This window comes from Panthera pardus, unplaced genomic scaffold (assembly GCF_024362965.1).
Source record: "Panthera pardus isolate Hobbes unplaced genomic scaffold, ASM2436296v1 HiC_scaffold_19, whole genome shotgun sequence".
In the NCBI taxonomy this organism is placed as follows: Eukaryota; Metazoa; Chordata; class Mammalia; order Carnivora; family Felidae; genus Panthera; species Panthera pardus.
In genome coordinates, this window is record NW_026526754.1 from 25332332 (window position 1) to 25346531 (window position 14200).

Here is a 14200-nt window from a genome sequence, read left to right on the forward strand (position 1 = left end):
ACAGCGGGGCCGAGCCGTGCTTCCCAGATGGCGGGAAGGTTCCGTGTTTGCTCTCACGGGCCCGGAGCAAGGCGGGGAGGGGCGCACGCCTGTGACGCCCGGTGGCCGTGGCAGCCGGGTGGTGCCCGTGTCCGAGAAGGCCCTGACGGCTCCAGAGGGCGGCTCACGTGCCCGGGCCTGTGAGTGCCGGCCTCGTCGCGTCTGCCGGGGCACCGTCTGGGCTCTCGCTGCCGGTCCTCAGCGTGTGTCCTCGTCTCCCCGTCGCGGGCCGCCCCGGCTGTGGCTGCTTGCTGACGCGGCCGGAAGCCCGGGGGCACCCAAGCGTCCCGCCGTCCGCAGCTCTGAGCTGGCGCTTCCCAAGCCTGCAGCTTTGTCTGGCAGGACCTCGGGCTCCCCTGCCCGGACGCTTCTCTGGATGCACAGGAAGCGGCTCCGTCTTCTCGGTGTCTGTCTCGCCTGGCTGCCGGGCCGCGGTCAAGGCCGCACCTGCCTGGAGGACCCGGCAGCTTTGTTTGCTGTGGTGCATCTTCCACGTGCCGCGGCCGCCCAGCCGGCATCGCCTTTAACCCTACACGCACGTCGCGCGGCATCTGTTCGTTTTCCAAGTGCTCACTTTCAAGAGCGCCAAGCACCGGCCAGCACCAGTGAGGTCCGGCAGCAGACAAGCGGCTTCCCGGCTGTATGTGACACGCTGGCCTGCACACGAAACGTCATCTCTCGCCGAGGACGCGGAGACACCGCGTGTGGCGTTCCGGCTGGCGCAGGGCGGTGGCAGCGAGCTCTGCTTCCCTCGTTTCCCCTTAAAAATTAATTATCTTGTTGTTTGTCCATATGCGGGCTGTCGCTCCGGACAGCAGCCTGCTCGGCCGCCTGTCCTCCTGACGGCCACCAGCCTCTCCCGGGCTCCCCTCCCGCTCCTTCCCCCGCCCCCGCCTGTCCCTGCCATCTGTCGCTCCTGTGTGCCACCGACGGTTGAATGCGACCCGCGGCAGGGCGAGGACTGGGGGCGGAGAGCCGGAGGGCCTGCTCGTGCTCTGGCCCTTCAGTGGGGGGTGGGGTGACCAGGCTGTCCCCGCAGAGGCACTCCCCTCTGACAGACAGACCATCATCTGCCACGTGTCCCCTGCCTCGTGGATGCAGTGGGCTTACCAACTCTGTGTCGAGGGCCAGGAAGGAGGTGGCCATACCCCAAACTGGGAATCTTCACGGGAAGGCCAGCGGCGCCTGATGGGCAGGATGGATGGGCCGGATGAGTGTCTGCCAGCCCTTAGCTGCCCTGTGCCTCTCTCCCCCTGCCTGCACCAACGCTGGCCCCACGTGCCCTTGAAGGGCGCGCTCAAGCCACGGAAGGCGAGCAGCCACTCCTTCCTGCCTTGAGCCCGTCCCCGCGTGCATACCCAGATCCTTCCAGCCCCAAGCAGTGGGCGGCACTGAGTGACACAGCCGTCCATCGGGACACGGTGGGAGCCCACAGCCAAGGAGGGACCTGGGGACCTTCAGGGACAGGGGCCCTACCATGGGTCCCACCCGCCCTCACCGGCCTCCTTGGCCCATAGCCTACCTGCCTGCATTCCTGCCTCTTACTCCAGCAGGCTTTCCTCCACAGAGGGTTAGAGCAGATCCCTCACTGTGAACTTGGGCAGGTGTCCCAGCTTGTACCTGGGGGCTTTCTAGCACCTGCCGCTGCCAGAGAAAGACATTCAGGCTGCTTTCAGATGGGGAAGGCTTCGTTCCAGTGCTGGCGGTTCTCTAGCATGGCCGCTTGTGGTAAGCGGAGTGGTACCTCTGCGTGGGTGCCCATGCCCTCGGTCACATGACAGTCCTACACGTGAGTCCTCTGAAGACGAAGACGAGAGTCCCCATGAAACAGCCCAGGCTTTTGGCTGCAGCATGAAGCAGCATTGTGTGTGACTGCTGGGCACCCAAGTCTGGGGGTGTGCCCCATCCAACCTGCACCCGCGTATCCTTGGGAACAGCTGGGGCCCCCAGAGCACCAGGTGTGGGCCTTGCTGATCGCCTGCCTACCTCTGAACTCGTCCCAGCAGATGTGGGGTGTTAACTCTGAGTAGGTCTAAGGAATCACAGCAGAAACCCCTGCAGGGCTCTGGTCCCACTTGTGACCCAGTGATCCAGGTGATGGAATGTAGCCTAAGGTAACATTTATTGTTACGCACTATTTTAGATCATTTATTTCTCTGTGATAATATTCTCATCAGCGTTCCCCTTCTCCTGGCTTATCTTCACTTTTTTTTAATTTTTGATGTTTATTTGTTTTTGAGAGAGAGAAAGAGCGCAAGGTGGGGGCGGGGAGGGGCAGAGAGAGGGAGACACAGAGTCAGAAGCAGGTTCCAGGCTCTGAGCTGTCAGCTCAGAGCCCGACGTGGGTCTCGAACCCACAAGCTGTGAGATCATGACCTGAGCTGAAGTCGGACGCTTAGCCAGCTGAGCCACCCAGGCGGCCCCCTATCTTCACCCTTGATAAGCCTTCATACCCTTGTCTCTAAAACTTATAAATGTCAGTGACCAAAATTAAGTTGACTCCTTTGTCCCAAAGTCTGTCTGATGAGTCAGTATCACATAAACCACTGTGTAATGGGTGCGTGTGTATTTAGAGCTTCAAGTTGGTGGTTCGTTTTCCCTCTTTCCCTGAAGCAATGAAAAAAAAAATTTTTTTTTTTTTTGCATAAAGAAAATGATGGCCTATTTTAGTTACTTGGTACTTGCTTTCCGTAGTCCAGAGACTCCCTGGCAAATCTGTAGGAAAATTAGGACTGGTAGATGTGTGTGTCTTTATGGTATTGAACCCATGAGGGGTGGTACATATCTGAGCTGGTCTATACAGAGGTTGTATGCTCTTCTCCCTTGAACTGTGTATCTGTTTCTCTGCCAACACCAGTCTTGACTACTGTCGCTTTATGGTGAGTCTCAGAACTATAGCCTTATGCTACCAATTTTATTCTTGTTCAGAGCTGTTTTAGTTATTGGTATTATTTTGCTTGCCATACCAGTTTTACAACTAGGTTGTTTGTATGTATTAAAAAATCCTTTGGGGATCTTGATCAAGATTGCACTAAATCTGTAGATCAGTTTGGTGAAAATTAACATCCTCACTATGACAAGTCTTCTGATCCATGAACATGGTATGCCTCTGCATTCATTTAGGTCTTCTTGGTGTGTGTGTGTTCTAGCTCACTGATCCTTTACATGTCCCACTACATTTATTTTTTTCCTATTTTTTTTTAATGTTTATTTAATTTTGAGAGAGAGGGAATCAGAGCATGAGCAGGGGAGGGGCAGAGAGACGGGGAGACACAGAATCTGAAGTCGGCTCCAGGCTCCGAGCTGTCAACACAGATCCGCACGTGGGACCCACGAACTGTGAGATCATGACCTGAGCTGAAGTCAGATGCTTAACCGACTCAGCCACCAGGTGTCCGACATTGGTTGATTTTCTAATATCAAACCAGCCTTGAACTCCCAGGACCAACCCCCTTGCATATGGTATATCATTTATTTTATATGGTGCTGGATTGGATCTGTGAGCATTTTGCTGAGGGGTTTTGCATCTGTAGTTTCCCTTCATTGTGCTTTTTTTTTTTGTCATGTTTGGGTGTCAGGGTAATACCAGTGTCATAAAGTGAGTTGGGAGTTATTCCCTCCTCTTCTGTTTTCAAGGAGAGACTGCATGTAATTGGTATTATATATTTATTTAGATAGAATTTACCAGTGAAACCATCTGGGCCCGGAGGCTTCTTTTTTAGAAGAGGTTAACCATTAATTCAGTTTCTTTAACAGTTATAGATAGGATTGTTCGGGTCATCTAATGCATCTTGGGTGAGTTTTGGCAGATTATGTTTTTTGAGAAATTGATCCATTTAAGTTGTTGAATTCTATGCATAGCGTTTTCAGTGGCAACCCCTTACGAACCTTTCCGTGTCTGCATAACCTGAAGTATTCTTCTTGTTACTCTTGTGGATAATTTGTGCCTTCTCCTTCTTTGTTCTTTGTTATTCTTGCTACAAGTTCATCCGTTTTATTGGTCTTTTCTGAAAGAACTTGTTTTTGGATTCATTGAGTTTTCTCTCTTGCTTTTCTCTTTTCATTTTAATTGGTTTCTCGTTCTTATCCTCATCGTTTCTTCTAGCTTGCGTTTTACACTTTTTACAGTTTCTTAAGGTGAAACGTTAGGTTGTCAGTTTGGGACCTTTTCTCCTTCCTGATTCATGAGTTTGCTCATGCAAATCTCCCAGCAAGCGCTGCTGAAGCTTTACCTATCCCCCCGATTTTTATGTGTTGTCATTTCGTTCAGTTCAAAATATTTTCTGATTTTCTAGTTTCTCTTAAGACTTCCATGACTCATGGATCATTTAGAAGTATGTTGTTTATTTTCCAAGTGTTTGTAGGCTATTATCTTTCGGTTCCTCATTTTCAGTTTAATTCCCTTATAGTCAGAAAGCATACTGGATACGATTCCAGTTGTTTTAACTTTGTGAAGGCGTATCGCGTGCCCCAGAACGTGGCCTGGTGGTGGACACGCATGCTGCTGCTTCCGGCCACAGCGCGTGCGGGTCCAGCCCCCGTGGTCGGGGTGCTCAGCTCCTCAGGTCTGTGCTGGGTGTCCGGCCGGTTCTGTCGCTAAGGAGGGGTGTGAACTCTCCTCCGTAATAGTCCGTTTCTGCTTTCTGGTGTTTGCTGATGTATTTGGGATGTCTGTCACTTGGTGAATACGCGTTGATAATTGATACGTCTCCTTGGTGACTTGGCCACTGTGTCGTCTTGTGATACCGCTTGTATGTAACGTTCTCTCTTCCTAGTTCATTTTGTCTCGTGTTAATACAGCTGCTCGGTTTGTTGTGATTGGTGTTTATGTGGTTGTATGGTCCCACGCCCTTGCTTCTAACCTGCCCGTGTCACTGTCCTTGAAGTGAGTGTCGTAGAGGTGGTGTGCGGTTGGATCGCGTATGGCTTCTCCCGTCCACCTGACAGTCTTTTAATTGGCGTGCTCAGAGCACTGACGTTGAATTTGATTATGGAAACGAGTGAACTCCAGCCCACCACCCACCACCATGTGCTGTTTGCTCGCTGTCTGTTTGCCCAGTTTCTCCTGGCCCCGCTTCCCTTTCACTGCGCTCTTTGGACCCGTGTTTTAGCAGCCCGTTGTAATTTACCTGTTGAGTTTTTGACTATCTGCCTTTGTGCAGCTTTTTAGTAGTTATTCTGGGGTCTATAACATATATACTTCCCTTTTTGGAATCTACTTAGACTCCACACTTAACACTCCCAGAAGAATGTAGAATCCCTACCACGGTCAAAGAGAAAAATGCTCAGTGACGCTTGTTAAAAATGGCAGGGCAGACTTCATCCAGGACACTGGGATAAGTGTAGGGCCCCCTGCGGTGGGGCTTTTCAGTGCGGAGGAGAGGTCGGGCTCAGCTCTGAGTGCAGTGTGGTCTGTGCACATGTTCTTGCAAGCAGCAGGGATCGACGGGATCTTTGCTGAGGGCAGGCCGGGTGATCAGATGTCACCTGGGGGTGATACCAGAGGTGAGGCTGACCAGGCATCAGAGCGGGGACTCTTGCTAAACTCAAACAGCAGGGTTTTGTTAAAACTGGATCTTACAGGGGCACCTGGCTGGCTCAGTCGGTTGAGCGGCCAACTTTGGCTCACGTCATGGTCTCGAGGTCCGTGAGTTCAAGCCCCACATCATGTTCTGTGCTGACAGCTCAGAGCCTGGAGCCCGCTTCATATTCTGTGTCCCTCCCCTGCTCACGCTCTCTCTCTCTCTCTCAAAAATAAAAGATTTTTTAAAAAATTAAAAAAAACCCTAGATTTTACAGGAAGGGCACAGGTGGGCCTATGATAAATTTTGGGAGCCTGACTAAAGTCTGGTCAAGTAAAGAATCTTTGTCACCACATACGGGTCCCTTTGCCTTTTCTGTGTTCAGCAAACACCATTGTCGTGTGTAACATCTACAGAGGTAATAAACTCCACTAGGCAAGATTATAATGTTTGCTTTCAGCGCTCAAAACTGCAAAACCTCATGAGGAACAGAATAGTCAGTTTTCTTCACCCAGGTACTTACCAATTCTGATGCTTTTATTTCATTTCTGAGCTTCCCTGTTTTCTTCTGGCATCATTTCCCTTTTGTCTGAAGAACGATCTCTGGCAATTCTTTTATTTATTTATTTTATTATTTTTTTTTTTTTAATTTATTTTTGGGACAGAGAGAGACAGAGCATGAACGGGGGAGGGGCAGAGAGAGAGGGAGACACAGAATCGGAAACAGGCTCCAGGCTCCGAGCCATCAGCCCAGAGCCTGACGCGGGGCTCGAACTCACGGACCGCGAGATCGTGACCTGGCTGAAGTCGGACGCTTAACCGACTGCGCCACCCAGGCGCCCCAGGTTGTCTTGTTTTTTATCTAAGAGTGTCTTTGTCCCTTCTTCCATCCGTAACGTTACTCTCACTGGACCTGGGGTTCCGGGCTGATGCTTGGACGGTGCTGTCCCGCTTCTCTGGCCTCCGCGGCTTCTGCTGAGAAGGTGGTGGTCGTCGGAGGCGCGAATCCGCTCTGGCCACTGCCAGGCTTTTCCCTTATCCTTGGCCTGCAGTGCTTGGATCGTGATGTGTCTGAGCTGGCGTTTCTTTGGGTTTGTCCTTTTGGGGGTCCGCTGAGCTGCTTGAATCTGCGGGTTTCACCAGACTTGAGACTTTTCAGGCAGATTTTACCCACGACCCCTCTGGCTGCTCGCTGCTCGTCTCCTGGGAATCCGGTAGCAGGAATGCGGGCCCTTACGGCAGGGAGTAGGGTAGGGCCGGTTTTTCCTGTTGCTCAGATGGGGTGGGCAGTTCTACTGACCGGTCTTCAAGTTCTCAGACTTTGCTTCGTGACCCCCATGCTGTTACTGAGCCCATCCAGTGAATTTTTTTTACTGCTGTTACCGTGCTTTCCAATTCTAAAATTTCCTTTTGGTTTTGCTTTAGAACTTTTCTCTCCCGGGGCTTTCAGTTTTTCCATGTACTTCTAGAGTGTTTGCCCTTCCGTTTGGAGCACGTTTATGATGTCTGTCTTAAAGTCTTCGTTAGGGGCGCTTAACATCTGTGCCGCCCGGCCTTGTCCTGCACAGATGGCCTTTTTCCAGAAGAGTTGACATTTTGCTGGCTCTTCACGTGCTGAGTAATCTTGCGCCCAGGACGCAAGAGTATTATGTTATGAGACTCTGGGCCTTGTTTATTTCCAGTGGAGAATGCTGACTTTTTTATTGTTTTACTGTTACCCAGTTAGCTTCAGTCATCCAGCGCCAGCCTTCTCTGGGGTTGGGTGCCTGCCTGTTTATTTTCGGGGCCTTTGCCTCGCTGCCCTGTGGCCAGTCTGACCTTGGCAGTGGAACCAGATAGAGGGCAGCAGTGGAAAAATGGGTGAAATTCAAATCAAGTCTCTGGTTCAGCTGAAAGACAAACGCTGCCTCCTGCAAGCAGGCTAGATGGCAGGCGCTCGGCTGGGCCCTGCACGTGGAGCCCTGTCCCCTTGGGGTGGGGTCGCTGTGTCTGTGGGAAGTGGGCTCAGGAGTCAGTAGACAGCTGCTGCGTCGTTCTTGGAATTCCATTCTGTCCAGGCCTCAGACAAACGAGTCAGACAGTTTTACAGCCTCTTTTAAAGGGGTCTCTGATTTTTTTTTTTTAAAGAGGGATGGTTCTTCCCCAGAATAAGTTCATTCCAGGTGGGAGTTGATAAGTCAAAGCACAGCACTGGCCTCGGTTCAGTCACCTCTCCTGGGTCCACTGACAGCTTCCCACGGGGCCTCTTGACGTGCTCGTCCTCTGCACGGTCTTCTGGCTTCACGGAGAGCCTCTCAGCTTCTTACAAAACCCAGTCTCCCTCCTGCCCTGCGCTGTGGTCACAACAGAGAGAGCCCCCTGCTTCCCAGGGCCACGTGATCCGGGCGCGCCCTCTCCTGGACACCTGGGGCCTGCTCGCGAGCCAGCCTTTCTCAGTTGGCTCTCCGCTCAGCCTCCTTCTAACCGAGCGGAGGCCCCGCGGGAGCTGCCAGGACCCAGCTCCTGCTGCCGCCCCGGAGCGCGAGCCGGCCACGCACGCCTCCTCACACACACGTCCTGTGTGTGTGCTTTCTCCAGGAAGCACCCTGAAGACGGGAGTTTCATCAGGTGCCGGGATCACAGCTTTTACAAGTGGACAGGCGGCTCAAATCCAGCCAGGCTCGGACTGAGACCTGGGTCAGTGACTCACGTCCTCCACTAGAGGACGGGGCTTTGTAGGACGAACGCAGTGCCTCACAGCTCCCCGCACGGTGCCGTCTGCCTGGGCTCTGGGACTGAGCGGTGCATTTCTCAGGGCACCCGGGGGCTCAGCTGCTTAAGCGCCTGATGCTCGTTCTCAGCTCAGGTCATGATCTCGGCCCGGGTCATGATCTCACGGTTCATGGGATTGAGCCCCGTGTCAGGCTCTGTGCTGAAAGTGAAGAGTCTGCTTGGGATTCTCTCTCCCTCTCTGCCCCTCTCCCGCTTGTACACATGCATTCACCCGCTTTTTTCCTCTCCCGCTCTCTCAAGTAAACATTTAAAAACAACAAAACAAGAAAGATGCATTTTTCAATCATTTCCAACAAAATGTCTAATTTTGGAAGGGTGCGTGTCTCCAGGGGTCACGAGGGAGGCAGGGGGAGCCCCACACTGCGAGGTGTGTGCTCTGAGGTATGTGTTTCTCTCCCGTGCTGTAGGTGACCCCAGGGTTCACGGAGAAGGAAGGAGAGCTCTTGGTCAGGGGGCCATCCGTGTTCCGTGAATACTGGGACAAACCAGAAGAAACCAGAAATGCCTTCACCTGCGACGGCTGGTTCAAGACAGGTAGGAGGGGGGCCGGAGGGAAGGGGACACCCCATCTTCGAGGCTGTGTCCCCACCTGCCCCCAGAGCCCACCAACCTCTGAAATGAGGACAGCAATGAGGCCTGGTGGTTCTGCCGCGTGCCGTGGGTCAGGAGCCCCCTGAGTGTCAGACACCCTCCTCGCCCCTCCCTCCCACCTTCCCCAAGCCCCCCTGCTTTGTAAATCTTCTCGTCCCCCCTCCCCCCACGCAGGATCCTAGGTCCTTCCGATACTATGTGCTTCCTTTTCCATCCGGGTCATTGTACGTTGTTCTCCCCACGTGCCTGGGTGGATTGTGGTGCTGCCTTGATGTGGGGGCCCCCACCCCCAGCGGGACCTAGAGCCTGCTCAGGCTCCGTGCCCCCGCCCCGGCCCCTCCGCTGTCCTCGCCCTTTCTGTCCCCCCCGCCCCCCGCCTCCCCTCCTTGGTCCCAGCAGACCTCGTGAACGCTAGGTTTGCGACTACAGCAACTCACTTCTGTGTGTGCTCACTTAGAACGTGTGCATGGTCTGCTTCCGGGTGGTTTCTCCTTTCCTTCTTGTTTGTCTGTATTTGTAAAAGTTCTGTGCTGAGAATGCATCATTTCATAAGAATCTCAAGACACTGTTTTCCAAAAAGAAAGGCCTGTTTTCACATATCACCATACGCGGCCCCGTAAGCAGAAATCTGCCTCATTCCGTGCTCTCCTGTGGGGAGCAGAGCCGAGGAGAGACGGCAGGCAGCTGGAGCAGGGTGCCTTGGGGTCACCGTGCACCTCTTAGGAGAACAGTGGCTGTGGCCCTGAGCCTCGTGGCCCCACGGTGTGTGCCTGTGGCTGGCATTCGCGCGGGCACCTCACCGGGCTCGTGTCAGCGTGGATCTGTGGACGGCAGGATCACGTGTCCACTCTGATCTGCTGCTGTCGTGGGCCTGGGGTCACCGAGCGGCAGAGCGGGACCCACGTAGACCCTGACAGTCTCGGGGTGCCGTGTGGGCCCGTCAGATGGGGGTTTGGTTTGAAGGGACAGATGAAGGATCTTCCGGGGGGGTGGGCCTGGAGGTGTCCCCTTCCTGTCCCACTGGCCAGGCGGCACGTGGGTCCAGACTTGCTGGTCCTGCAGCTTCCGTGGTTCTGTCGCTTGCCTGCAAAAGTGACATCCCAGCGGCCACGGGTGGAGGCGTCCAGGCTCCCCTTTCCCTCTGTGCCGGGCAGAGAAAGCAGGTGTGCAGATGGTTGTGAAGGGTTTGTAGACGGGACGTCTGTCAGCCTTCGGAGCAAGGCCGGGCCCTGAGAACCCTGGCGGGTCAGCAGAGGGCTCAGGGGTCAGGACCCAGGAACCCTGATCACCTGTTTCGGAACCTCCTGTCTCCACGACAGGACGTGGTCAGCACGTTAGCTCGCACCTTCGTGGTGTCCCTTTGTGGACACCACATTCACACAAGCCAGTCTCATAGCAGCAAACCTCTCCGTGTCATTGTCTTTCAAATGCATTGTTTAAGAAATGCTTATTTTGAGCCAATCTTGTTGTCTGTAGCCCTCTGCATGGTCCCTTACTTGCTTTATGGCCGTCTTCTTTTATTTTTAAGTTCAGGTAAAAAGCCGCAGATGCTTTTTTCTCTGAAAACCCGGGAGCCCAAGCCCCGTGGACTTTGCCGGTGGCAGCTCCCTGGGCACCGGTGGCCGCGTGCACAGTGTGGGCACTCAGCGTGAAAGCACCCAGTCCCTGCCGCTGATGAATCTTTGCGTTGAAAAGGGATAGCCTGCATTAATTATTGTAAAGAGATGTCTTTAGGAGAAAATGATTTTGAAATTCAGTTTAATTTCATTGTAATGCGCTGCAAACAGGAAGGGAGTGTGTGTGTTTAATTGGCTCTCGGGGGTGAGGCCTGGAAGCCGTGTGCCTTTGTCACAGGCCATTAGCGATACAGGCTGCATAACGAGCGGGCGCAATCAGCTCACAGCTGCCGGCTCCTGCGGGGAGAGCATGATATTAAATAGAAATCAGGATAAATGAAACTTAACCCTTTCCCTGGCCGGCCCCTCCTGCCGTGGGGTTCTGGAGGGCTGCTGGGGAGCCGCTGCTGGCGGCTGCACGGGGAAGGGCCGAGTCCGCCGTGGAGGAGAGGAGAGAGGTCGCCGGCCATCCCTGCCCAGGCCCTGCCTCCTTCCCCAGGTGCGCGGGGAGCTCCCTACAAGCCTACAAGCTCCCTACAAGGGTCGTGGCTGCCCCTCGGGGAGGAGATCCAGGGTCTCCTGAGAAACTCTTCTGGCAGTCACAGTGACCCCTCCTGGCTCTCGTCCCGCCGGAGCGCCACCACGTGGGCTCAGAAACCATCGCGCGTGGGCACCAGCGCTGGCCCGGGCAGGGGGAGGTGATACCCCAGGAGCCAGGTGCCCTCAGGCCTTTATGTTAACTTACTGTTGGAGCAGAGGACAGAGGACACAGCTGAGGACACGGGACGGAGGCGAGGACACTGGGTGGAGCTGAGGACACGGAGTTGGGGACATCGAGCTGGGGACGTAGAATGGACACGGGGACAGAGCTAGGCAGGCCTCATGCTTCCTGCTGCCTTTGATGCTTCCCCCTGAGCAGTTTTGTGTTAAAGACACTGGTAACTGAACATAAGGAAACAAAAACGGCCTGACTTTAAAAAATACTTCATCATATGCTGTTTAGTGTTAGGAAGTGACCTCACAAACCGTGCGTGCTAAGAACACATTAACGCGTTGGTTGAAGGTCGTTAGGGCGTGGGAAGCAAGTGCCCTGAGCAAATCCACCAGAATACCAGTGGGTTCTTGCCTTCTTCCCCAGCGAGCATGCGACGTCATTCCTGGGGACCGACAATACAGCGACTCAGCAGCAGGGCGACGGAGGGGCCCTGGCGGGCATCGGGGTACACAGGGGTCCTCTCCAGAGCCGTGCCCCCCAGAGGATCGCTCCCTGAGCCCAGGCAGCCCTGGGGCGGGGGGAGCCAGCAAAGGCGATGGGCAGATCACAGCAGAGAAGGGCGGTTGGCCGTAAAAATACGTAAAATACGGTCTCACTTCGTAGTGACGAAAGAGGAAAGTACAGAGACCGAGATTTACTCCTTCACCAAATTGGTAAAGCTTCTGAACGCTTGGCACTCGCCGCCATGAGGCTGGTACTTCCCCTCCTGCAGGTGGGATCGTGTCAGGAGTGTTTCTGCGAATCTGTCCAAGGAAATGAGGAGAATGGGCAGAGACGGGTGTGCAGATGTCCACTGGGGCGTTATTGGTAAGGCGGGAGGGCAGTGATGGAGGCTGCCGGTCGTTAGGCGCGCCCGACAGTGGGTGTTGAGAGGCCTTTAGAAACCGTGTTTTGGAGACCAATGATAGCGTGAACTGGTGACGCGTGCCGTGCACGTGCCGGGTTCCTGTGCGCTGAGCACACCGCCGGCCCCCGTCACCCGTGTGAGGGGCTCCCTCTTTGCCTGGGTCTCTGGCCCCCGGCGCTCCCACAGCGAGCTGCTGCTCTCACGGACACGGCGGGTACACGCCATGCTCATACTCCCCGCTCCCCTGATGAAGAAGGACCCAGAAGGGCGCTCGGGCCCCGAGTCTGCCCTGCTCACCTGCCGCCTCGCGGCTGTCCTGAGTTCTGGTTTGCTTCTCCAACCAGGGATCTTCCGTTTTGGCCGATAAGTCCTAGTCAGGACCTACACCCAGGGATGCCGTGCTGGGCATCGGCCACGCGTGTTCGTGGGTGTGGGTGCGCGGAAGGGAGGGCTGTCACCGACCAGGAGGCGGGGTCACAGTGAAGGCTGTGCCAGGCGACGGGGCACAGACTGCTACTGGTCCGGCCCCCGTGCTGGCGTCTCCTTCCTGAGTGTGTCGTGTCTTTTAGTTTTTGTCTTGCTTAAGAATCCTTTGTTTCCCAGGGCTCCCGGGGGTGCTGTCCTGTGTCATCTTGTGTCACTTGTCAGGCTCTGCTTTCATAAAGCTAAGTCTCAGACCCCCCGGGACAGGCTCCTGTGGGCAGTGATGCGGAGGGCGCCCCCCGTTGGATGTCGAGCTCCTGCCCCCTGCGGGCCACCGTGCTGCTCCTTCGGCCCCACACCCTGGGCGGCGGATGACTGTGAGTTCGCGGTTTATGTCAAAGTTGTACACGCGGCTTGAGGACCCCTGTGGCCCCGGCAGTCTGGGAGCCCGCCCCGGAGGCCCCGCCCTCAGTGCATGGGGCACTCGGACCCGAGGCTCATGGTAACCGTGGTCCTTCTGTCCTTGCCTCCCTGAGCAAGGCGTCTACGCCACCCCGCCTCCTGGGGGAGACCCCGGTGCCGGCCACCCCCACTGGGCCCCTCCTGCACCCGCGGCCGCCTCCTTCCCTTCCGCTCCGGAGCCCAGGAGCCCCCTGACGACGGGCACACGGGTGCACACTCGGGGGGCACGTGTGTCTGACGTGCTCGTTCTGTCGGGCCGGTAGAGTTCGGGGTCGGAGCCTCCGCGTTTGCCGCAGCCGCGCCCTTCCTCACGCTGCACGGCCTTTCCCCTCTTTGCGGTCCTGGAGAATCTTCTCCGTCCCAGACACCTGAAGTCGGACAAGCCGAGCGCCGAGGCCGCTCCGACTTTGACTCTGTCCTGATGCCGGTGCTCGGATCCCCACGGCCTGCGATTCTGGGAGTCGGTCGGCTGATTTTCTCCCCCTGGAGCCCGGCCGGCGCGCAGGGGCTGAGAGCAGGAAGGGCAGGCGGGAGGCCGAGCCCCGTGTTCACAGGCCTCCTTCCCCGACGCACCCGCCCCCCCGGCCTCCCCCGGCGCATCCGCCGAGCCTCCAGTGCCGACCAGCTTCCCGGGGCGCCTGTCCACACCCCGCAGGTCAGCTGTTCCCGACCGCTGGTTCCCAGCTTGCAGCCTCCAGCGTTTCCTACCGTCCCTACCCGGGGACACGCAGGAGGGTCCCAGATGCCTTCCAGCGACTGTTCACAGGGAAGCAGGGAATCACAAGCCCCGAGGATGGGCCCCGTGCCAGAGGGAACTCACAAGGAGGCCCCTTCGGACCGAGGTCCGGGCCGCTGTGAGAAGGCAGCGGCCTAGTGGGCGCAGAGGCAGGTCCCGGGGACCGAGTGGGCAGAGCTGGAAAATTCCATCCTAGAAGTGTCCCTTCGGCTTTGTGAAAGGCATCAAGGGACTTGGGATTTCTTCTGTGGGCCCCAGGAGGCCACCCCCTGCGGCTGGCAAGGCATCCCGAGGCGGCCAGCGGGCGCAAGGGTTCTGCTGAAGCAGCAGCAGTCGTGGGTGGGTGGCCGGAGTGAAAGTCAGCACTCAGTCCTGACCGTGCCCCAGGACCCGGTGTTCGTGTGCACACTCTGGATG

The 14200-nt window shown here is 55.9% G+C and overlaps 1 protein-coding gene and 1 long non-coding RNA gene across 6 annotated transcripts in view; one reads left to right on the forward strand and one right to left on the reverse strand.

The window, feature by feature from the left end:
- ACSF3 (acyl-CoA synthetase family member 3) overlaps positions 1–14200 on the forward strand; it is a 53525-nt gene that overhangs the window by 21152 nt on the left and 18173 nt on the right. For 4 of the 5 annotated variants that reach the window (XM_053906773.1, XM_053906772.1, XM_053906771.1 and 1 more), the window contains exon 7: positions 8741–8867. In XM_053906773.1, coding sequence (XP_053762748.1) covers positions 8741–8867 — 127 coding nt within the window. Of the gene's footprint in view, positions 1–8740; positions 8868–10457; positions 10681–14200 lie in introns of those variants that run through there. The other variant, XM_053906775.1, reaches the window with a different exon arrangement.
- On the reverse strand, positions 10666–13103 carry LOC109245534 (uncharacterized). The gene is made up of 2 exons (XR_002070938.2): positions 11286–13103; positions 10666–10837 (listed from the first exon to the last, which is right to left on the reverse strand). It is a non-coding gene; the product is annotated as an uncharacterized LOC109245534 (long non-coding RNA).